Source organism: Hylobates moloch, unplaced genomic scaffold, assembly GCF_009828535.3.
Source record: "Hylobates moloch isolate HMO894 unplaced genomic scaffold, HMol_V3 SCAFFOLD_3, whole genome shotgun sequence".
NCBI classification, from domain to species: Eukaryota; Metazoa; Chordata; class Mammalia; order Primates; family Hylobatidae; genus Hylobates; species Hylobates moloch.
This window is the reverse complement of record NW_026652278.1, coordinates 38,016,424-38,041,707: the sequence shown is the minus strand read 5'-3', so window position 1 is coordinate 38,041,707 and position 25,284 is coordinate 38,016,424. Positions and strand designations below refer to the sequence as shown.

The 25,284-nt window shown below is 39.5% G+C and overlaps 1 protein-coding gene across 4 annotated transcripts in view; it reads right to left on the bottom strand.

Moving 5' to 3' along the window:
- Positions 1 to 20,676, bottom strand: part of TCTN3 (tectonic family member 3) — a 29,982-nt gene extending 9,306 nt beyond the window's left edge. Inside the window, exons 1-14 of one of the 4 annotated variants that reach the window (XM_058436166.1) lie at positions 20,254 to 20,676; positions 19,963 to 20,086; positions 19,531 to 19,649; positions 14,172 to 14,299; positions 13,827 to 13,935; positions 13,624 to 13,739; positions 13,075 to 13,110; positions 12,140 to 12,220; positions 11,034 to 11,159; positions 10,044 to 10,151; positions 9,624 to 9,703; positions 9,171 to 9,324; positions 7,014 to 7,151; positions 4,372 to 5,390 (exon numbers count right to left, since the gene is read on the bottom strand). In XM_058436166.1, coding sequence (XP_058292149.1) covers positions 5,310 to 5,390; positions 7,014 to 7,151; positions 9,171 to 9,324; positions 9,624 to 9,703; positions 10,044 to 10,151; positions 11,034 to 11,159; positions 12,140 to 12,220; positions 13,075 to 13,110; positions 13,624 to 13,739; positions 13,827 to 13,935; positions 14,172 to 14,299; positions 19,531 to 19,649; positions 19,963 to 20,086; positions 20,254 to 20,626 — 1,773 coding nt within the window. In that variant the 5' untranslated portion in view covers positions 20,627 to 20,676 and the 3' untranslated portion in view covers positions 4,372 to 5,309. Of the gene's footprint in view, positions 1 to 4,371; positions 5,440 to 7,013; positions 7,152 to 9,170; positions 9,325 to 9,623; positions 9,704 to 10,043; positions 10,152 to 11,033; positions 11,160 to 12,139; positions 12,221 to 13,074; positions 13,111 to 13,623; positions 13,740 to 13,826; positions 13,936 to 14,171; positions 14,300 to 19,530; positions 19,650 to 19,962; positions 20,087 to 20,253 lie in introns of those variants that run through there. The other 3 variants (XM_058436167.1, XM_032135816.2, XM_058436165.1) reach the window with 3 other exon arrangements.
- Positions 20,677 to 25,284: the final 4,608 nt, after the last annotated feature.

The following is a 25,284-nucleotide window of genomic DNA, read 5'->3' as shown; positions in this document are numbered from 1 at the left end:
CTGTTTTCTCATTTTCATAATGGTATCTTTTGGTGAGCAGAGATTTTTAATTTTGCTAACGTCCAATTTATCAATTTTAAAGTTTATGGTCAATGATTTTTTTGTTTCTTGTCTGAGAAATCTTTGCTTTCTTCAAACTTATAAAGATAGTCTCTTATATTTCTTTTAGAAGCTTTATAATTCTGGATTTTATGTATTGGTCTATGATCCAGACATAAGTACTCTATGTATGGACTGTGATACAAGTTAATTTTTCCCCCATGTTTACCCAGTAGTTCCAGTTTCATCCAGTTGTTCCAGCACCAGCTTTTAAAAAATTTCAATAGTTTTTGAGGTACAGATGGTTTTTGGTTACAGGAATGAGCTCTTTAATAGTGAATTCTGAGATTTTAGCAGCACCAACTGTTAAAAAAAGAAACTTTCTTTTTTTTCAGGGTAGGCAGCTCATGCCTGTAATCCCAGAACTTTGAGAAGCTAAGGTTGGAGGAACACTTGAGACCAGGAGTCTGAGACCATCCTGGGCACCATAGTGAGACTTCGTCTCAACAAAAAATTAAACAGCTGGGCATGGTGGCATGTGCCTATAGTCCTAGCTACCTCGGGAGGCTGAGGCAGGAGGATCACTTGAGCCCAGGAATTCAAGGCTGCAGTGAACTATGATGGCACCACTTCACTCCAGCCTGGGCTGTAACACAATAAGACCCTGTCTCTAAGAAGTAAATAGATAAATACTTTTTTAAATTTTTCCCATTGAATTGATGTGATTTATGAACCTATTTTTGAACTCTCTTCTGTCCCATTGGTTTATTTGTTTATCCTTATACTAGAGTACCACTCTGTCTGAGATTTAGAGTAAGTCTTTAAATCAAGTACTGTAAGTCCTCCAACTTTGTTCTTTTTCAAAATTGTTTTGGCTATTCTAAGTCCTTAGCATTTCCATTTAAAATTTAGAATCAGCTCATCAATTTCTATAAAAATGCCTTCCAGGATTTTATTGGGTCTGCATTAAATCTATAGATCCATTTGAGGATAGAAATCTTAATGTTAAGTCCTCTTCATGAACCATTTATTTAGATCTCCTTTATCTCAGTAATGTTTTATAGTGAAGAGATCTTGCATCTTTTCGCTAAATTGTTCCTAAGTAATTTTTCCATGGTATTGTAATCCATGGTATTGTAAATGAAACTGAATAAATTCATTTTTAGATAACATCTAGTTATTTTTAGAGTTTCCTAGTGACTTTAAGTTTAATTTTACAAAAGCAGTAAATTATAAAGTTAAAGAATATAAATAAAAATAATAAAACCATATTTCTACCGCTAAGAATACCATTATTAATATCTATATTTTATCTATACACACAGATATCCATATGTATATTTTTAACCACATGAGATCATACTGTACAGGCTGTTTTGTAATCTGCTTTAAAAAAATAGTGTCTACCTTTTCATGTCAATAACATTTCTTTCTATCTAAAATATAGTCCATATTCAAGTTTCCCTAACTATCCCAAAAGGTGCTTTACATTTCTTTGTCCAAATCAGAATCCTATCCAAAAACATAAACTGAATCTGTATGTTATATCTACAAGTCTCTTTTAATTTAGCACAATCAGATATGGTGATTTCTATTATGAACGTTAGACTTTATTTAATAAAGCATATTGCCACTCCAGCCAGAGTGACAGAGCAAGACCCCATCTCTAGAATGAATGAATGAATAAATAAAGTGTGTTGTAAATGTCCATGTAAAGGTAATTTTTCTTTAAATATCTCCATTTTTTTTCCTTAGGGATAAACATATTTGAGAGAGAAGCCAATGAAAATCTTTAAATTCCCTAACTTATTTTAAAGATGTCAATGAAGTTATCTAAATTTTCAAAGGAGTCACTGAGAATGAATACGTTACAGGATAAAGGTGGTTAAATGTCATGTATCAGGGAGAGATTTCAAGTGGTTATATGTTTTATTTTATTTGAAACAGGGTCTTGCTCCGTTACCCAGGTTGGGGTTCAGTTGCACGATCTCAACTCACTGCAACCTCTGCCTCTCGGGTTCAAGCAATTCTCCTGCCTCAGCCTCCAGAGTAGCTGGGATTACAGGCGTGTGCCACCACGCCCAGCTAATTTTTGTATTTTCAGTAGAGACAGGGTTTTGCTGTTTTGGCCAGGCTGGTCTCAAACTCCTGACCTTAAGTGATCCATCTGTCTCGGCTTCCAAAGTGCTGGGATTACAGGTGTGAGCCACCACGCCTGGCCGGTTATATATTTTAACATAGGAAACATTAAGCAAACTTTGAAAAGTTCTTTAAAAAAAAAAAGGTAATAAAATAGTTAAAAAATAAACCCCAGCTGAATGAACTAGGTTAGTTTCTTCAATGCTAGCTATTAGGAAACAGAAGGAGGCAAAGTACTTCTATAGTCTAATAGTTCATTAAGAGATAAAGGCAAATAGTGGTTGATTGATCCTTGTGAAAGAAAAATTTCAGTGACAGAAACTACTAATGAGTCATGGTTATTAAGTCTACTGGTGGTGCTGCAACTATCCCTTATTGAAAGAGAGGTCAGTTAGTATTCTCCAAGACATTAACAAAAAAGAAAAAGAGAATCCCTTCTTACTAATCCCGTCACTTCCTAGCCCTTACTATTGTAGCAATTATTTCTAAAATCTAACGTTCAATTACTCTTAATTATTGTTCCTTATCTTTCCTAGTATGCTAACCTGTTTAATTACAAGATTGTGGAGAGGTTCTTAGCCTGGCTTCAAAAAATCAATAATCCCTGGAACAATATAAGGAATGTTGCACATCTGCATTTTTCTAGTAAGTCAATAGTGTTAAACAGATTCTCTCAATGGGGTCCATGAGATTCAGAACCACTAACAGACAGCTAGATTGGCAATTTTTCTAGCATATGTTATTTGACCATGGTATAAAACATAGCCAACTTTCAATCATAATAAATAAAAGACATTTATTAAATAAAAGTTATGAAATATAGTCAGAGATGTATCCTCTGAAAGTGTTTTTCAAATTGCAAATTGTGACCCACTAGTGGGTTGTGTCTAGCATTTAAAAAACAAAAACAAAACCAGAATAAACCAGAATAGAAAATATCTTTTTTTTTTTTTTTTTTTGAGAAAAAGTCTTGCTCTGTCGCCCAGGCTGGAGTGCAGTGGCAGGATCTTTGCTCACTGCAACCTCTGTCTCATGGGTTTGAGTAATTTCCAGGTAATTTTTGTATTTTTAGTAGAGGCAAGGTTTCACCATGTTGGCCAGACTTGGTCTTGAACTCCTGAACTTAAGGGATCCACCCACCTTGGCCTCCCAAAATGCTAGGATTACAGGTGTGAGTCACCACACCCGGCCAGAAAATATCACATTTTCTGTTGTGATACTGAAAATCACAAATTGTGGGTGCACTGGGTATAGTAAGGGCATTGTTTCGTAAAACTTTTATGTCTATTTTATGTACATGTGTGTTGTAAACTCGGTCATGATATAAAATACATTTTCTTACCATGGGTGATAGTCAACAAAGGTTGAAAAACATTGCTTTAATACCTGCTTTTCTCTTTTCTGTTTTGCCTCAAAACTTCTTGATATGCCACTTCTATAGAAGCTTGGAACCAAAAAAGTTAATGATGATAAAATTGATAATGATGATATCAAGAGTAATATTTACTGAATATATACTATGTGCCAGGAACTGTGCTGTTTTACTTTAATGATCTCATTTAATCTGTATGACCCAATGAGTATTATTAATTTCCATTTTATAGAAGATAAAACAGATTTAGAGAAGTAAAATAACTTGATTCAGACCTAGGTCTGTCTGGCTCAAAGCCCATGCTTACCATATAAACTGCAGACAATGGATCTCCTAGATAATCTAAAGAGTAGAATGATTCACTTGGTGATAAACATGAATTAAATATTATAATTTTAGAAAGATTTAGAGCCGCGGTCCTGTGACGCTACATTGTCCTTTAAATTCACTTATGGTTTTGGTTTCAATTGATACTGCATATTCCTTAAAACTAGTTGTTTCTTCCTAGAGATATACTTTATTTTTTAATTTAAAAGGTTTATATGTAGACATGACATATGATGTGTTTTATTAATTCTCAAATTTAAAGATCCCTTTAGAATCCTAAATAGTATAAAATTATAAGTGGCAGAATACCATATAAACAAATGCTGTTTACCTTATGGGTTTGTTGTGAGAATTCAACACTTACAAAAAACACTGATAAAAAATACCACTAGTATCTGTCACACAGTAAATGTTCAATAAATGTTTATCTATTATAATAATCATACAAGAAGACAGTGAAGTCTACACAGTTTTTTTTTTTTTTTTTGCTGTATTTTCCCTCTACTTTATTGCTTGTCCTTGGGAATGGTCCAAAAATTTTGCTACTTCACTTTTCATAGAAAGAGGAATTTAAAGTGTTTCTATAGCTGTATATTTACAATGAAAAATCATTCAGATGGTTCAGTTCACAATGCAACTGACCATCTAGCAGCTTGAGTTCAAGGTTTATAAACACAAATGCCTACCAGCCCAAGCAGATAACCTGAAAGCGAAGTGGGATGGTGAAGGGTGGGTTGGCTTAGGTTGTATGAATGCAGAACAGGGTAGAGTACTCTTTCTAAAAGTGGGTATCACCATTCAGTAACTGAAGATTTTATGCCATGCAGGAATATAATAGGGTTTATACTGTCAGATTTTCAATTGAAGTCAGAAATCTGGATGTCTGGGCAAATTCTTGATTCTTAAATGTTGGCATAAACTTAAATAATAAAATGCTTTGTGAGCCAAACAAAACAAGTCTATAGACTAAATGCAGCATATAGACTGGCAGTTTGCCACTCAGCTTTAGTTTTATGCTATCACTTAGATATTCTAAGCTGACCAACACAGCCTAGGTAAGAATATTATAAACTACAAACTTTCAAACGGTGTCCAGTGGAGTAGGGAGAAGCATCCCAGAAGATACACATTCTGCAAGTGTAACTCCTCCTCTTCTTTATTTTAAAAGCTTCAGAAGATGTACACTAGCTTTCTTTGGATAAGCTATTGCTATTCTGAGAAAAAAATTTCACAAGAGGCTGGGCCTGGTGGCTCACGCCTGTAATCCCAGCACTTTGGGAGGTTGAGGTGGGTGGATCACCTGAGGTCAGGAATTCGAGACTAGCCTGGCCAACATGGTGAAACTCTGTCTTTACTAAAAATACAAAAAATTAGCTGGGCGTGGTTGCAGGTGCCTGTAGTCCCAGCTACTCGGGAGGCTGAGGCAGGAAAATCACTTGAACCTGGGAGGCGAAGGTTGCAGTGAGCCGAGATCACACCACTGTACTCCAGGCTGGGAAACAAGAGTGAAACTCTGCCTCAAAAAAAAAAAAAAATTTTCACAAGATGTCCTAGACAAAAGCCTGTGTGGACAGAGAAGTGATTTCAAGTTAAGGACAAATAATCATAAATGCATAAAGAAAAAGTGAGTATGTTTATCTGACTTCTGGAGAAAATTTGCATTCAAGATTGAAGAGGTAAAAAAAATTATTATAGAAGGAAATGCTTGCATTTGATAAACGTTTATGATATAAGTTTCATATAAGTATGAAATGATACTTTTAAGATATGCTTTATTATAAGCTTATTATAAGCATTATAAGATATAAGTATCATTTCATAACTCCTTATACTTTTATAGGAGCATAGCGTCTTTCATGGGGATGAGCTGGTTAGCCCATAAAGTGAAAATTTTTATACAAAATTACCTTTGCAAATCCCTCAAATCACACTTAGTAAAGGAATGTGGTTTTGTGTATACCATACCACCTCTTAATACATTCAAACAATTAATTTTTACTTAATAATTGGGACAGATAATATTTCTTCAATTATGTATGAATGAAGCACAGCTAAAATTCTCAACTCTCGCCCACTTAAGCCAGTTAAAGTGAATGACTGTAGTGGTTTTGTAGAGGGGACAAACTAACCTGAAAAGCTAACCTGCTAAATACTAGAAAAAGATATCAGTTAAAATACCCAGACAAAAAAGAGGCACTGAGTGACTTCAATGCCTAAAGGAACCAGAGATGTGGAAATACACAGTGAACGGTCCTGTGGGTATCTTTCCAAACAACACAGTAACTAAAAAATATAATTGAATGTTCTCATTAATACAGTTTCTGGTAACCTGAGTGCTGACCCCATTTCTAGGCAAAGAGAGATAACTTGCCCAACCCTGTTGTGAGGGAGACCCAAAGGTATTTACTTCTGACCTAAATGTAGTCTTAAGTTGACTTCATTTCTGGGATGTAAGTACAGTGCAACAGGTAAGAATTTAAATCTGTTTGATTTTCATTACAAGTTACTAAATTGGCATACCAGTTTATATGTGAATAATTTCACTAGGACCTAGTCATTTCTAAGTAAAATGAAAATACCATGTTTTTAAACTTCTATAGCTAAAGATTCATTTAAACACCAAGGCAGATGCTAAAGCTCTCCTAAGGCACATAATAAACAATAGGTATATGTTTGCTACAGATTAAAAGTGTTCATTTAATGGAACAGATACAACCAAGAACTGGTGACTATAAACTAGTCACAGCAGTAACTTTAATCACAATCAACAGGCTCAGGGACTCACATAGAACTGTGTGACTGACAGATTGAACAATTATGGAAGGTGTTTTCTGTGGTTGAATCAATCAGAATAGTAATAATGGTAGGATTACTGAAAAGAAATTAACCTGTACTATAATCTGGGGTCAGATTTTTTTTAAAAAAGGATATAAGCTGTATTCATGACATCATGTTAATTTCAGTAATCAGGCAGGGTGAATAGACTTGACAATTAATTATGTCAGCTCACTTTAAACAAACATTGTTGCTAACATAAATTAGCTCTTGGAAGGTAAAAAATGATTGGTTAACAAATGACTGATAAGACAATCTAGGCTTTGCAAGGCTTAGTGGACCTTTATGAGCCATGACTTACCTGTATGGACTGGCACTGGTATAGGAATCGAACTCCTGATACATGAGCTTGCGGGTTGGACAGGAGACCTACATATGCCCACAATACCTGGATCTCCAGGGAAACTGGTATGAGACAGCAGGAAGTACAGTTCATAGCCTGCAGAAGGGTAAAGAAGCATCTGCTTGAATTGCCTGATGGTTGCCTATAGTCAATCACCATGCACTAAGCCATTGTTTCGTAAGCATTATTCAGTAATAAGGAAGGCAATGTAGCTTAGTGGAAGAACACAAAAGTTCACAATAAGACTATGTTATTATTCCTGATTTTTTTTTTTTGAGATGAAGTCTTGCACTGTCGCCCAGGCTGGAGTGCAGGGGCACGATCTCGGCTTACTGCAACCTCTGCCTCCCAGGTTCAAGCGATTCTCCTGCCTCAGCCTCTCAAGTAGCTGGGATTACAGGCGCCCACACTACACCTAATTTTTTTTTATTTATTTTTAGTATAGACGGGGTTTCACCATGTTGGCCAGGCTGGTCTTGAACTCCTGACCTTGTGATTTGCCTGCCTCAGCCTCCCAAAGTGCTGGGATTACAGGCAAGACCCACCACGCCTGACCTCTGGTCTTTTTTTTTTGAGATGGAGTCTCACTCTGTTGCCCAGGCTGGAGTACAGTGGTGTGATTTCAGTTCACTGCAACCTCCGCCTCCTGGACTCAAGTGATTCTCCTGCTTCAGCCTCCCCAGTAGCTGGGATTACAGATGCCCGCCACTACGCTAATTTTTGTATTTTTAGTAGAGACAGGGTTTCACCATGTTGGTCAGTCTGGTCTCAAACTCCCGACCTCAAGTGATCTGCTCGCCTCGGCCTTCCAAAGTGCTGGGATTACAGGTGTGAGCCACGGCACCTGGCTTCATTGATTAATTTAAATAACAGTTACTGAGTATCTCCTATGTGTGAGGTGCTTAGTAGGCACTGGCTTGAGCAGATCATGTGGCTAAAGTAAAGGAGCAGTGTAAAGTCAAAGAAGATGATACCTAAAGGTTAGATTATGAAGTGTATCCAAGTAGTCTGGAAGCCATCAGAGAACCTCGAAAGTTTCTAGAATAGAAACATGGTATACCTAATGCAGTACTCCAGGAGGATTAATTGCAAGATGCAGAAAGGCATATCATTCTACATGGTTTTGATTTTTAACCAGATAATGCATTTTCATGTAAATAATTGTAAAAATGTAAATGTTTATAATTCCAATAGAAAGAGCACCATTTTAACCTCATGAAATTCTATGCTGACCAAATATTCAAGAATATAAAATATTTGAAATATATGAGATTTTCAAACAACAGAAATATGTAGATTATCTGCCTTCAAATTTTTTTCTAAGTAAGGAAAATACATTAGGTATTTTAAACCTAACCTGAAATAACTACTTTAGACTGGGAACAGTGGCTTATGCCTGTAATCCCAGCACTTTGGGAGGCCAAGGCAGGAGGATCACTTGAGCCCAGGAGTTTGAGACCATCTGGACAACCTAGTGAGACCTTGTCTCTATAAAAAAATCAAAAAATTATCTAGGCGTGGTGGCATGTGCCTGTGGTCCCAGCTACTCGAGGGGCTGAGGTGGGAGGATAGCTTGGGCCCAGAAGGTTGAGACTGCAATGAGCCATGATCGTGCCACGGCACTCCAAGCCTAGGTAATAGGGCAAGATCTTGTCTTAGAAAAAAAAAAAAAAAAGGCCAGGCGCGGTGGCTCACGCCTGTAATCCCAGCACTTTGAGAGGCCGAGGCAGGTGGATCAGAAGGTCAGGAGTTCAAGACCAGCCTGGTCAATATGGTGAGACCTTGTCTCTACTAAAAATACAAAAATTAGCTGGGTGGTGGCGGGTGCCCGCAGTCCCAGCTACTCAGGAGGCTGAGTGAGGCAGGAGAATCCCTTGAACCTGGGAGGTGGAGGTTGCAGTGAACCGAGATCTTGCCACCGCACTCGAGCCAGGGCAACACAGCAAGACTCCATCTCAAAAAAAAAAAAGGCTTCAAGTGGGCATGATTTCTTATACTTTTCCTTCTATGACAAACGCATTATCTACGGAGACAAGGCTGGTTTTAAACTTACTATCCATGATTTACAAAGGGGTAAAAATGAGTCTTCATCAGAAAGTATATTTCTCTCCTTACTGAAATGCTGCAGTGCCTGTTGAGGATCGTGGTCCACCCTCCTTTCTGGGCTGGGTCGGCATTACCAAAGATGGCAACACGCTCTGGTCTGGGCCTTCCATGAAGAGTCTGATAAATCTCCTGCTGCAAGTGGCTGCAGTCTGCCTTCTTCAACCTATAATTAAACATCATGGAGGCTGGAGTCCAATGCTAACATAATAATATACCCATATTAGTACTGTATATTAAACCAAACATTGGAAATAATATAAAATAGACCAGAGGGTATAATCTTTAGTAAGTATTAATGACTGCCAGAAAACTCTTAGCAATAGCAACACTATTTAGACTAAAAGACTATTCCTGACTAGCATCTTCCGAACTGTCATTAAAAATATAAAAGTTACCGTGTCAACATATTCCCTACATATTCCCGATGAAATTGCAGGAAATGATGCAGAAGCAAAGAACTACCTGAGCTTGCATCCAGATATTGCATTCACTCCAAACTGTACTTCATGTCTGTTAACGGAGCAACTTCCATTACCCTGGCTCTGTAAGAGGGCCATCCAAGGTGGAAAAGTGATGATCAAGGACATCATAATAGAAAAAAAAAGGAGGCAGCATTGCAAAATTTATGTTCTCATTCTCTTTTAATGCTATTTATTTTGTATTACTATCATAATGTTCGAGTCACAAATTTGTATTTTTTTCCTCAGAAAACCACAGACAGACAACTAGATTCCAAAAATGATTAACCATATATTAGTATATAAGTACCTCATTAAAATGAACAAAAAATTCCTCACCTTTGGCTAGTCTAACATAAGTTTGAAAGCTTTTGCAGCTTTTCTCATTAGGCTGCAACAGGCCACCCAGCTCTAAAAAGGATACTGAGTAACTTATATCACCAGTCAGAGCCAAGAGTGGCTTCCCAACTATATAGCCAGGATTCCCACTTCTAGGACTGGTGAGAGAAGCAGCTGTGCTCTGTTGAAAAGCCTGCAGAAAGAGTGAAGAGAAGTCAATTATGGAGGTAAGCATACTTTCCCACCTCCCACTGCTTGGCTTCACCGTACCCTTCCTTAAGGCAAGGAAATGCAATAAGTGAGCTACACTGAACAATCTGGCTTCTTTCCACAGTGTAGCATTTTGCTTCTTTCACTTTTTTTAATTCACTAAAATAAATCCTTCATGATCTGAATATTGAAATTCACAATGTGCAACTTTTACCAAGGATCACAACCAAGAATCTACTAAGGATCCCTTAACCCTGTTTCTCAAAATTACTAGCAATTTAGCAATAACAACACAGCCTAGTTAAAATCTGAAGAATTTAAATGTAATTAAAAATATATATATTTTAATTAACTATAGATGTTCCAGAGATGAGCTCTGAGAGACACAGTAGTTGGTTGATCACCTGAGGGTAGAGTTGAGAAAATCTATGCTGGGTTCAAAAAGAAGAAAGAAGTAGCAGAAAGCCAAATGGTGGTGATTAAGACTGAACACTCAGATTAAGTGGGAAATGAGTAAAATGCTGACTGCCCAGAAATATGAGAAAAGCTGGTTAAAGAATTTTTGTAGGTGTTGGCTGAATTTATGATTCAAAATGACTATAAAAAAAGTTTTGATTTGAGATTGAAGTCCTGCTTTGTTAGGGGCCAGATAGAGAACTGGAGAAAATTTTAATGAGTAAACACTTGTAGAACAACTACAACTTGTAGTAAAATTATGGAATATTAAATGTTGAGGCCTCAATCGACAGACTGAACTAGGCCTTCATATTCTTATTCTATTTCACATGTATTACAGAAGCAAAGAAATTATTTCTAACCCGATATTTCTTCCCCTCTAAATCCCCTATAAGAGAAGGGCCCTAACCCTGAAGTGAAGGATGAAGTGTTGCTGTAAGGAAGCGCCTGGCTCAACAGTCAGGTTGGTTTGTCCCAAACTGACAGAAACCTTCTGGATTCCAAAAGTCCCATTGGTCTCTATCTCATAGGTGACCTGAAATACAAAAAGAATCAATTAATAAAAAGTAGTTATTGGGCCGAATATGTTTAGGACAGAAGATTTTCTGTCTTCAAGGGTGTTATTATAACTAAACGAGGCAGACTGAAACAGTAATGTTAAAAATGCCAAACACAAATACTATGAAAGATAAAGATGATTTCATATTATATTTGTATATGAAAAAGAAACTGGATAGAGCTCTTTAAAAGGGTTCATGGGTAGGTGAGTTTTTGGTAGGAATTGAAAGGAAAGAAAAATAAGCTGATTACGGACAGAGGAGGGCAAGCAGAAACAGGCAGAGGTGAGCATGGAACAGAAATCTGGTTTACTTGGCTCTCACAATGTTTGAGAATTAATAAAGATAGTTGCTGGGGATACGAGTTGCAGGCAATTTAAAATAACCTTAAATTTCTGAGCATAGTCTTTAAGAAGATGCTTTAAGATAATTCTTTTATTATTATTATTATTATTATTATTATACTTAAAGATAATTCTTACTTTTTAAGGTTAGATTGTTTAGAGAACAGAGGAACAGAAGTTGATTAGTCTACTTCAGAGTTTCAGATGATACTGACTATGTCAAGAGAAGAAAATGTGGTCAGTCAGTAAGAATCAGTAACATACTGCAAGTGGGCAACGGAAGAGGTGTCAGAAATAATTTTAATGTCCTGGACCTGAAATACTGGAGGATGGTGGTGATGGAAATAACTGAAACGTGGTAGGGAGGATAATGGGCTCAATTATTGACAAGTTTAATTTCAAACTTGTTGGGAATTGTTGAAATTCACAATATGCTACTTTTACCAAGGATTACAACCAAGAATCTACCAATATAACAAGTTTGCATTCCCAACATTGTTAGAGAATGCAAACAAAATTCGGTGGGGTCAGTCTGATACTTAATGGAAGATGAGGCACCTCTGGCAGTGTTGATCAACACACATCAGTCCAGAATCTGAGGTCAGTATCCCTACCTGAGAAACTACATTCTGACAAGTGTTTCCAGCCAACAGAGGAGCATTAGCCTGTGAGGTAAGTATTACAGGAACCTGGAACTAGCAATGAAAAGAAGCAAATTAACTAAAACTGAAGGCAGTATTTTGTCTTGTATCTATTAATAGATATCATGCTAAGATGAGTATTTTTCCTTCCCCTTGACCATCCTCTTTCTCTCTTCTTCCACTGCCAGCCAACAACTTAAATTCAAGTCTTTCTAAACCAGCACTTCTCAAAACTTATTTCTCAGAACACTAGTTCTATTAAATATAAAACAAGGGTTCCATAGTCAAATAATTGTTAGAAATACTACATTCAGTATTCCCCTTAGAGATTAATAAGGCCCTTTAGCAAATTAAAGACTCCAGGAGGGGTGAGATGGCTCATGCCTACAATCCCAATACTTTGGGAAGCCAAGTCAGGAGAATTGCTTGAGGCCAGGAGTTCAAGACCAGCCTGGACAACATAGTGAGATCCCCATCTCTACAAAATATTAAAAAATTAGCTGGGCATGGTGGCACATGTCTATAGTCCCAGCTACTTGGGAGGCTGAGGTAGAAGGATTAGTTGAGCCCAGGAGGTTTAGGCTGCAGTGAACTGTGATCGTGCCACTGCACTTCAGCCTGGGTGACAGAGCAAGACCCTGTCTCTAAAAAAAATTAAGAAGCCCACCCTAAATATAGTTTATTTAACCCAATGTTTACAAACTTATCTAACACCTTATGGATCCTGGTTTCATACGAGGCTATTAACTGTATAGGACATACTTCCAAAAGCACCGTTTTAGATCCCTACTTGTTTGCTACATCACGCTTACATTTATCTTTCAACAGTACAACTTAGACTAAAATTGCCTCAGATGCAGAGAAGCCAAATATTCTTCTTCCTTTTTCCTGGTACAACAGTGTCATACCTCCATATTCTGTGGATCAGTCATGCCTCTTGGAACCTAGGAGAACAGCAGGGACATGAGTGTGCATATACCTTACCGAAAATCACCAGGAGCTTGTGGTTTCATATTACCAACAATAGGCTTTGGTTTGGCGGGTGAGGGAGTCAATATATTAGAATGATTTACTTCCTCTATTCCACCTGATTCTTCTTTATACTAGAATGCCAGGAAGTGGAGCCAGGCAGGAGGGTGACAGACTGTGATGCCTATTTACTCTGACAGAGCTCTACTGAATAGCAAAAGCAAGAAGTTTGGTGAAATGGGTGCCTTCCCCCTTCCACCCTCGCAAGCCAATCCCATTAGTAAGAAGGGTGATGATCTCTTATCCTGCATATATATCCCCAATTATTTCATTTGTCTTCAGATGTGGTTTCCAGGCCCTCTGTCTTTTACGTGGCTCCTGGGGATTCTGACTTTTATTCAATGCTCTTTCCACAACTCACAACAGTGAGAAGCATGTTCACTTCAACTTCATAGTAGTGACAGTGTAGGGAGAGAAAGGACACCTACCTTTAAGACTGTGAAGTTATAGTAAGAGGCAGCATTGAGGGCTGAATCCAAGGTACAGCTACTAGCCAGGTTCTTGAAAAAACGAGTGCAAGTTGTACTTTTACTCTCTAGGAAACCTTAAACACAAATAATTAAGAGAGTGGTAAATGAGAAAGCCTGTTTTAAATTGAATGAAAAGGTTGGTACTTTTGGTCTGGATTCACCTGCAGGATTGCTTTCAGCACAGAGTCCCCCAGCTCCAACTCCTGCAGGTTGTCTCAGCAAGCTTATTACAGACCACTTGGGGAAGTAAGTAAGAATGGGGTCCCCAGCCTGAATAAAATATAAAAGAAACTTTGTTCACAGTGAGACTGGACTAAACTACAACAGAAAAGAAAGAGTAGAAACAAGGTTAACTCAAGGGCATGATTATGTGGACAGTACTGCCCTCCAAAGAGCTGACAATGGTTTAGCTAGCTGCAGGGTAGTGCTGCAAAGACACCTTGTCAGCTGTCTGCTATGAGAGTAAAAACCAAACCAAACAATCCCATCCCCTTCCCCAGGCTCACCCTGTAAAAAGATGGTGGTGATTGAGTTTGGAATGTTGAAGTGAATGATTCGCCTCCAAACTCTGCAGCCAGGGCCTGGAAGTTGGTTGCATTGACCTTTTGAAGCTTCTGGAAATAGTTTAAGTTTGCTAAAATGTTTTTTAAAAGAAAAAGGGTTTAGATAAAAGAAAAACATGCCAAGTAACTAATTTTTAAAAATATTTTTTATTGAAGCATAATATACACGGTGCAAATCTTAAGTGTAAACTCAAAGAATTTTTACAAATTTATATACCTGTATTACCACTACCCAGATCAAGTTACAGAATATTTCCCCAGAGGGCTCCCAATCAATACTCCATCTCCAGAAATAACAATTCTGATTTCCATCACTTCTTACTTTATTCACAATCTACTAACTGAATTATTGTTTTAATTTGAAGATCTGAGATAAGAATATGGTCATGAATGCCAGTCAGTTTCAAGTCATTGATGGCCAAGAATGTGTATGATCAGCAATTTGTAACAAAAATAGGAAGCTCAGCCAGGCGTGGTGGCTCAGGCCTGTAATCCTAGCACTTTGAGAGGCCGAGGCAGGTGGATCACCTGAGGTCAGGAGTTTGAGACCAGCCTGGCCAACACAGTGAAACCCCATTGCTACTAAAAATACAAAAAATTAGCTGGGCATGGTGGCAGGCGCCTGTAATCCCAGCTACTCAGGAGGCTAAGGCAGAAGAATCGCTTGAACCTGGTAGGCAGAGGTTGCAGTGAGCCGAGGTCGCACCACTGCACTCCAGCCTGGGCAACAAGAGTGAAACTGTCTCAAAAAAAAAAAAAAAAGAAAGAAAATAGGAAGCTCGATAATGCTCATGTCTGCCCCATACCAGATGAGTCTCTAACAGAATCGCACTATTTCCATAGGAACATGGGACAATTAGAGACAATTATGACAATTATTTGATCTGTCCTTTCCAAATCTTCCTGTTTCCTCTACACTTCAACTGACAAGTCCTAACAACAACTGATGAGTCCTAACAACAACTGACGAGTCCTAACAATGTTTCCATCTCTCAAGTTTAGAGATTCGTTGCATTTTATTCCTTAAGCCTTATAATTCCTCCATTCAAGATTTTAGATACTTCAAATCAGTATTTTCTGGAAGAATTCTATAATTTCTATGATAGCAATGTATAAATCTACTGAAACTCCTGCAGTCATCTCTTTATGGCACTTCAGAACCAGTAGAGAGATGTAGGAAAAGGGCTGTGATGCTGTCCCCTGCCCACAGGATGGCAGGTGATTGACAACACTCTGTCTGCTTTACTACTCCAAGTCTGCTAAATTGAAAAAAGAACATAGGGAAACATGCCCCTTGCCAGTTTCATTCTTCATATAATGAACGGTCATTTGTAAAGAGTAAAAGAGGTTACAATACCTGCATCATTGAAAGCAAATGAGGAGTCCACGTTAAATGAACCTGACCTTTATCCTCTGTGATAATGGATAACATCTTAATTATCTGACTTTTCGGCTTGCTGAAAAGTCAGCATGAATGCAGCTCTCAATTCTGGGGCCTTTCAGCCTACTCACTCTCCACCCATCTCCTAGATACTTCTTATTCAAAGTGGGGTACACACCTTAGTAGCTCCAGCATCACCTGGGAGCTTCTCAGAAATGTAGACTCTCAGGCCACTCCCCAGACTTGAGTCAACATCTTCATGTTAACAAGATCTCCAGGTAATGTGTATGCATATTAGAATTTGAAAAGCATTGCTCTGAAACAGGTGATATTGATGCTGCTGGTCTATGGGCCACTTTCCATCTCTGATCTGAAATCTTCAACCCTAACGCTTCCAAGAGCTATTTAAACATTTCCTTCGGAACTTATACCCTGAAAACCACATGGAAGAGATATTTACTTTATGTAAAATGCAGTTATTTGTATCTTTATAAATGAAATAAAAGTTAAAGTTAAGCTAAGAAAGAAGGTGAACTGAGATGGCAAAATATCTATCTGGCTATTTTTTCATGGCGTAAATGAATAAGAGAAAGTTTACATTTTGTCTCTCACCTCAGTGCAAAGATATTGGCAGTAGTGATGGTAAATATAGGCTAAGTAGAATTTTTGCCTAAAATTTCTACCATCATAGATGATATATTACACCTAAAAGAGCTTAAAGGTATTTATATTTCTATTACAATTTCAGATGTCAAAGGAAGCCTACAGACCATCTGACCTAATCCCATGAGGAAATTTGGATCCTCAGAGGTAAAAGAGTAGCAAAAAGCCAGAGGGCCAGCTTGCAGAGCCAAGAGTAGATTGCAGACCTCCTATTCCTGGTGTTTTTTCCCCATTCCATCATGCTGTACAGACTTTGACTAAAAACATAATTTACTGATGATCATTATCAGTAGATACACTTTTTTTGAATTTTATTTTATTTTGGAGACAGGATCTCACTCTGTTGCCCAGGCTGCAGTACAGCTCACTGCAGCCTCAAACTCCTGGGCTCAAGCAGTCCTCCTACCTCAGCCTCCCAAGTAGCTGGCACTACAGGCATGCGCCACCACACCCAGCTAATTTTCCTATTTTTTGTAAAGACTGGGTCTCGCTATGTTGCCAAGATTGGTCTCAAATTCTTGGGCTCATGCAATCCTCCTGCCCTGACCTCCCAAAGTGCTGGATTACAGGCACGAGCCACCATGCCTGGCTGTACCAATAGATACTAAGCACCATGGGGAAATAAAGATATGGTCCATCCTTTCATGGTGTTGACAATTTACCTGGAAAGACATGATGTTTACATAAACTAGTAACAATATAAGAAATCCTGTAAGTTCTAAGAGGGTGACTCAAACAATAAATGCTTTAGAACTTCTGAGGATGGGCTTACTTCCAATAGATGAGCAAGAAAACACTCATGGAAAGTACAGGTATTTCAAAATGCAAAGAGAAAAAGGAACAAAAGAGTCAGAAAGAAAAGCAAATACAAACTTGGGAAAAATACAGGGCATATCTTGAGGACAACGAGTAGATGAGTTCAGCCGAAGCAGAAGGTCAAGTAGAGAGTAATACTAAAAGAGCCAGGAACACTAAGTTGGATCAATAGGAGATTTGACTGGCCAGCTAAGAAGGTGGACATTATTTTACGGATAGTGGGAAGTAATGGAAGTTTCTCAGTAAGGAAGCAACATAATGCAATGTTATGGAAAGATTTACCTAGTGAGGTGATTCTCCACAACTGTGTATACTGTGTGTATATGCTATGTGTGTATATGTGAGGAAGGTAGGTAAATAATCAGAACCAAAGGGAAGTTTTTGCTTTTTTCATACTAAACATGAATGTACACCCCACCCTTGTTCAGGGAAAAGTTCATTGATGTAATGAACCATAATTACTATTGGAAGTGGCCATATTCCTCCCTCAGGTGTTGTTGGTTAAAGAAAGTTCAGATCCACTGATCCCGAAGGAGTGTACAGGATGGTGTGGGAGGCAGGAGTGGGGATCAAAAGCAGGGAGCACCAGGTAGGTGCCATTGAATAACCCTGGAGCATGATCATAAGGCTGGATTTAAAAGGCAGTAAAATGTTTGGAAAAGAAGAGACAAGTTTATCTTTTTTTGAGACAGACTCTCGCTCTGTCACCCAGGCTGGAGTGCAGTGGTGCAATCTCAGCTCACTGCAACCTCCGCCTCCCAGGCTCTCGCAATTCTCCTGCCTCAGCCTCCCAACTAGCTGAGATTACAGGTGCCCACTATCATGCCTGGATAATTTTTTGTTTTTTTAGTAGAGACAGGGTTTCACCATGTTGGTTAGGCTGGTCTTAAACTCCTGACCTCAAGTGATCTGCCCACCTCAGCCTCCCAAAGTGCTGAGATTACAGGCGTGAGCCACCACGCCAGGCCACAACCTTATCTTAAAATGATGTATTCATCTTGTTCCCTTTACCCTATTACCATCTAAATAACCACAAGCCTCCTGATAACTGCTTTCAAATTCAAGTCCCCCAAAACCAAAAACTGGTTGTTTTCTGAGAGAAATATAGTTTTGCAATTCTTATTAACAGTCAGATGAAATCAGGACGAGGTGACTTCCAGGATGCAAGAGACATTTAAATCCATTTTGTGCAGGAACATTATTTTGCTTCATAGACATTTTTAAAAAGATAGATTAGCTTCATATCTTTAGAAATGTTATAGCCATCACCAACAAATTTCTAAGTCCACTAACCATCCCCGATAATAATAACCTCTAATCTTTATTGTACTCTACAGTTGTAGAGCACTTTCATATACAAAGCCAATGATATTATTTCTCACTTTACAGTTGAAGAAACGAGCCTGGAGATGCTAAGGGATTTGCCCAAGTCTGTATAGCTGGTAAGGAAATGGCAGGACTGAGACCCTAATCTAATGCTCCTCCTAGACTGCTGCCTCATGAAATGAAAATAAGGTTGGCATAGACTCATTTGTCAAAGATGTTCATTCAAAGATTATTTGGTGCTTACTATGTGTTAGGCACTGGGGATTCAGTTAGTACCCTCATGGAGATTGTAGTAAGTGGGGGATATAGTCTATCTGTGATTATCTGAGTTAAGAGGAATGATTAAAAGGATTGAAATTAAAATTCTTTATGAGTTTTCTGATCCACAGCCAATAGAACATAAAAAGTTGCAAATGTGGCCGGGCGTGGTGGCTCACACCTGTAATCCCAGCACTTTGGGAGGTAGAGGTGGGTGGATCATGAGGTCAAGTGATCAAGACCATCCTGGCCAACATTGCGAAACCCTGTCTCTACTAAAAATACAAAAATTAGCTGGTCATGGTGGCACGCACCCATAGTCCCAGCTACTCGGGAGGCTAAGGCAGGAGAATCACTTGAATCTGGGAGGTGGAGGTTGCAGTGAGCTGAGATCATGCCACTGCACTCCAGCCTGGCGATAGGGGGAGGCTCCGTCACAAAAAAAAAAAAAAAAAAAAAAAAATGCAAATGTATTCAGTAATAAGAGAGAAGAGGCAGAAAGAGGCATAGAGATTCAAAGACAAAAAAAAAAAAAATTAAAAAAAAAAGAGAAATGGAAAAAAGGCCAGAATAAAAGCCAATTCTCAATAAATGTTAGACCAAGCTTGTCCAATCTGCAACCCACCGGCCGCATGCAGCCCAGGACGGCTTTGAATGCAGCCCAACAACACAAATTTGTAAACTTTCTTAAAACATTATGACATTTTTTTGCTTTTTTTTTTTTTTTTAACTCATCAGCTATCTTTAGTGTATTTTACGTGTGGCCCAAGACAATTCTTCTTCCAATGTGGCCCAGGGAAGACAAAAGATAACACTCCTGTGTTAGAAAATGAGAACAGCCAACATGTTTCTACTCACAGTTGTTCACATGGACACAAAACTGCCTGATTCCATTAGAATCCATGAAAACTCTTGAAGGAAATGGGGAATTACTCCTGAAGATAAGAGAGTTGTCTACACAAACCCAGCTTGAAGACCTGTGAGGAAAGAGGAGGGAGAAGATATATTTAGAAGGGGCGGGGCAGGTCCAAAAAAGAGTGTCCCAGCAATATCGGCCAGATGCCAAAGACAGGACTCCTTGGGCACCTATAGGACGACACGAAGGTCTTATTCTACTGGCCAGCCCTGCTCTAGAGAATCAGAAAAGGCAATTCCTAGGAAAAACCAAGGGAATGTCCTAGGAGTGGAAGTAGGGGTGGGAGGCACAAAGACTAACTCTTCTTACATCCAAATGTTACCCATTGTAGGCCCCAATCCCCTTTAGAATTCAGTCTGAGCAACGAAGCTCACCTTACGCTGCCAGGAAGGCAGAAGGAGAAAACTGTCCTCGGATGGAGAAGATAGCAGTCCCTGTCGCAGCAGCAATTTATATCGCAGGCTCCAGGAGTCAAGTCACAGACACAGATCGGTAAGACTATGAAAGTACGACACAGAGTGAGTGGGATGAAGATCCCCAAACTCTCCCAGGTGCTCACCCTCCTTCTTCCGACAGCCCCACTCCTGCTTTGTGGCAGCTCAACTTTGCTCACACAATTTTAGATCTCAGAAGTAAGTTTCCACCCCCACAACGTTTTCCCTCACCTGGGAAGAGGTCCACAGTCTTATTTCCAGGCGCCGAGGGAGTCACGAGAGTAGGGACCACTGTAGAGATTCCAGGCACAGCCGGGCGAGTTGCAGTCGCCTCTGAAGGGGCCTGGAGGGTTCCGCCATCCGTCCCTCGCTGCAGCTCCAAAGACGTGGGCACTGCCCCTGATGGGGAGGAAGAGGGCTGAGGCCGGACGCCATCGGGGAACATCAGAAAGAACACCTGCAGGAGCGCGAGCTGTGGGGTGCGCATGGGGCATTCAGGGTCTCCGGGTCCGACGTTAAGCCTCCGCGGTCTCCAGACGCGTTGCCAGAGCGTGGGTGGGAGGAGTCGCATAGCGTCTGACGCCATCCGCGTGCCTCTTCTCATTGGCTCATGAGAAGGCTGAGAGCTCTTCAGCCAATCGAAAGTGGGGTTGTTACAGCTCTTTCAGTGTCCTTCGGTCTGCGCCCCCCTCCTTAACGCGGGACGGGCCGTGCCTCCGTTGCCTGGCAACCGCCAGTGACGAAGGAGCCCTTGCGCCTTCCCTCCGCTAGGTGGCGGTAGGAGTTCGGTGGACCGAGAGGTTCCGCGCCCACTTCGCGGCCCAGAGGACTGAGCCCGGCCTCCGGTGCAAGGAAACCCCAGAGGCCAGAACTAGAATTGCAAATTTTTTTTCACCCTGGATTCCAACGGTGAGAAACCTTTTCTTTGGAAGAATAATGTTCTCAGGTGGGGGAAACACACCTAAGGTCACATACCTTAAAAAACAGCCTCCTCTAAATATGGCTTTTTTTTAAAGAAAAAAACACACTAGAAATAATGTTCATTCAGCTCCTTACATTTTAACGTTGAGAAATTTTAAAAACCCTAAAGAAATGCATCAAATCATTAAAGACGGACTGCATGTTTGTTGTTAGAAAAAGTAGTGAGAGAAAAATAAGAAAAAAGGGTAGGGAAAATGTGAGAAAAGAGGGAGAGAAAAAATAAAAAAAAAAACATTGTCTAGGAGGTGAGAAAATAAGATGGAGGAATGGAAATAGAAGATTTTTTTTTCCGTGTTAATGGCGAATTTTTTAAGCCTCTCTAGGAGGTTTTTGTTCTTGCCAGGAATGGCGTGCCTCTTCTGATTCCCCACAGCAGCGCGGGCCATGGGACTTTCCTGCGGTATTGGAAATGTACCGTAGCTGCACTGTCCAGCATGGTAGTCACCGGCCTTATGTGGCAATTGTGCGCTTGAAATATGGCTAGTGTGACTGAGGAGCTGATTTTTTTTTTTTTTTTTTGAGACGGAGTTTCGCTCTGTCGCCCAGGCTGGAGTGCAGTGGTGTGATCTCAGCTTACTGCAACCTCCGCCTCCAGGATTCAGGTGATTCTCCTGTTTCAGCCTTCCGAGTAGCTGGGATGTCAGGCGCGTGCCACCACGCCCGGCTAATTTTATTTTTATTTTCATTTTTATTTTTATTTTTAGTAGAGATGGGGTTTCACCATGTTGTCCAGGCTGGTCTCGAACTCCTGACCTCAAGTGACCCGCCCACCTTGGCCTCCTAAAGTGCTGGGATTACAGCTGTGAGTCGCTGTGCCGGGCCTGAATTTTTAATTTTTAAGTTGTAATTAATTCAAAGTTAACCACAGACGTGAGTAGCTACCATATTGTACAGTGGGACTGTAGGTGATCAAAATCTTACTCCTCCTAGACCCAGTATTTTCCTGTGTCCACAGTTCTGACATCTGGATTATTTTGGATATTTAGTTTTAGCATATGAACTAACAACTGTTAAGAGTTACCTAAAATCTGGTCATTACCTCCCTTTACAAGTGAATCATTTAACTCAGGTAAGTTTTAGGACATTTGACTTGCATTCTCTTACAAGATCTTTATTTTCTAATGTTTTGAAGTCAGTAGCTAAATGTATCTCTGTATTATAAATATTTTCAAATATGTTTTTATGTTGTTGTGTGATAGCTATGGGAGATATGTGTTTGGTCTTAAAACATTTATTTACCTTATTAGTAATTTCTATAGGAAAAGGCCAAGTTCATATTTTCAGATTATATGATCATATGTATATACTAGAATGTAAATTCCAAAAAACAGTGAGTTTTGTCTGTTTTTTTCATTGAAATATCCCCATGCCTATAACAGTGTCTGGGACATGTTAGATGTGCATTAAATATTTTAAAAATATATTAAAAATTGTTTTGTTGAACTCCTTAGAATTAATCCTTAGGAATATTTTTAGTTTATTTTATTTCAGGATTGTATTTCTTTCACACTTGATCTTAGCCAAAAGGCCGAGAAACGATGATTGTATTTCTTTCTATAAAATTTCTTCTTTTTGCAACCAATTTACCATGTAATGATCTTTCTGTAAAATTTCCATTGTACATCTGATCAGAGACTATTTTAGATTTCAAAGTTTGGAATTTAAATGGCAACTCTCAAATAGTGTTAAATTATTTCTGAATTTATTAGCGTTGGCAAAAGACTGTTGGTTGAAGTAATTTTAGGGATAAGTGATAAGGAAATAATGTTTCAGGATCTCTTTGAGTTGCTTTTTCTTATTTTTGAATTTTAACACAATTTTTTTAAGAAAAGTTATTTTTTCTCTTTTGTTACAGTTAAGCAAAAAGATTATTTGTATTGCTGTTTTCTAAACTTGTTTTATTTATTGATTTAATTAATTAATTAATTATTTGAGAGAGTCTTGCCCTGTCACCCAGGCTGGAGTGCAGTGGCGCCATCTTGGCTCACTGCAACCTCCACTCCCAGGTTCAAGCAATTTTCCTGCCTCAGCCTCCCTAGTAGCTGGGACTACAGGTGTACCCACCATGCCCAGCTAATTTTTGCATTTGTAGTAGAGATGGAGTTTCACCGTGTTGGCCAGGCTGGTCTCAAACTCCTGACCTCAAGTGATCTGCCTGCCTGAGTCTCCTGAAGTGTTGGGATTACAGGCATGAGCCACCGTGCCTGGCATGTATTGCTGTTTTGTATTTGTAAGAATCTCTGTAATATAGAACTCTCAATACTTTTGAGATCCAATATTAAAATCTGAAAGATAATTTTGTGGATGAAGAATGAAATTTATTCACGTGTCTTGCAGATGTCAGGTTTAGTATGGGGACCAAGTCTTACATTGAGATCATATAACATCATCTCAGAAGCAGAGATTTCCAAATTAGATCATATGATACTAGCAGTGGTCTGTGTTTGGGATTAAAAGAGTTTAATATGTAATCGGAAATTTAGCAAGGAGATTGTATTGAGATGGCAGACAAAGAACAAGTTCTATCCTTTTCCCACTTCTCCCCCCTTTTTCAAAAATCTCTGAAAATTACAGAAAACTTAGATACACACATACTTGTACATACATGAACATGCCCATAATTGAAATACATGAAGGTATGCTCTCATGGGCCAGACATTATAAGAATACTTGAAAAATAGGCTGGGCGCGGTGGTTCACGCCTGTAATCCCAGCACTTCGGGAGGCCGAGGCGGGCGGATCACGAGGTCAGGAGATTGAGACCATCCTAACACAGAGAAACCCCGTCTCTACTAAAAATACGAAAAATTAGCCTGGCGAGGTGGTGGGTGCCTGTAGTCCCAGCTACTCGGGAGGCTGAGGCAGGAGAATGGCGTGAACCCCGGGGGGCGGAGCCTGCAGTGAGCCGAAATCGCGCCACTGCACTCCAGCCTGGGTGACAGAGAGACTCCGTCTCAAAAAAAAAAAAAAAAAAAAGAATACTTGAAAAATAGAAGGCACATGGGATTGAATTGAAGGTGGACAAACAACAGTTGCATAATAAAGGCCTTATACAGAGATGGAAGTGACTCTTGGAGTGCTCTAAGCACACAGAAAGAAGGTATTGGTTATCAATAGTGGCCTTTAGACAATTCTATGAGTTATTGATTGAAGTACCACTGTAGGAAGAGCCAGGTCAGCCTCTCAAGCTTATCCCTACTTGTGCTTGCAGTGGATAGCAGAAGAATTTTCCCCTAAAGGTGGTGGTGGGGGTGGCGGGAGGCAGTCCATGTATACTTTTACTGAAAAGGCAGGACAGTGCCCTGGATGGCTTCTGACATTTAGGAGGAAGAGAGAGGCCCCACACGTTGAGACTGGTCCTAGCCCATTGCTAGGTTTGCGTGTCTCCTCCAAAATTCATTTCAAAACTTAATCCCCAATGTGCAGTATTGAGAGGTGGGACCTTTAAGAGGTGATTTGATCATGAGGTCTCTGCCTTCATGAATGGACTAATCCATTCACGGGTTAATGGATTAATGTGTTGTCATGAGAGAGGAACTGGTGGCTTTACAAGAAGAGGAACAGAGACCTGAGTTAGCAAGTTAACATGCTCAGCTTCCTCACCATGTGATGCCCTGTGCCACCTTGGGATGCTACAGAGAGTTGCCACCAGCAAGAAGGTTGTTAAGAGATGACCCCTTGACCTTGGGCTTCCCAGCCTCCACAACTGTAAGAAATGAATTCCTTTTCTTTATAACTTATCCTGTTTCAGGCATTCTGTTATAAGCAACAGAAAATGAATGAAGACAGAAAATTGGAACCAAGAAGTGGGATTTTGCTGATGACGAATACCTGAAAATGGGGAAGCAGCTTTGGAACTAGGTAATGAGCAGGGCCTGGAAGATTTTGGAGGAGCGGGCTATAAAGTGACTGTATTTCAGTGAATGGAGTATTAAGGGTGATTCTGGCGAGACTCAGAAAACAAAAAGACAAGGGAACATTTGGAACTTCTTAGAGATTTGTTAAATGATTGTAACCAGAATACGGATAGAAATATGGACAGTAAAGGCCATTCTGCTGAAATTTGAGATGGAACTGAGGAAGGTGGTATTGGAAAATGGAGTAAAGGCCATCCTTGTTATAAATTGGCAAAGAACTTGGCTGAACTGTGTCCATGCCTGAGGGCATTGTGGAGGGCCAAACTTGAGATTAATGAACTATGGTATCTGGCAAAAGAAATTCCTAAGCCAAATATAGAAGGAGCTACATGATTACATTTGACAACTTATGCTGACATTCAGG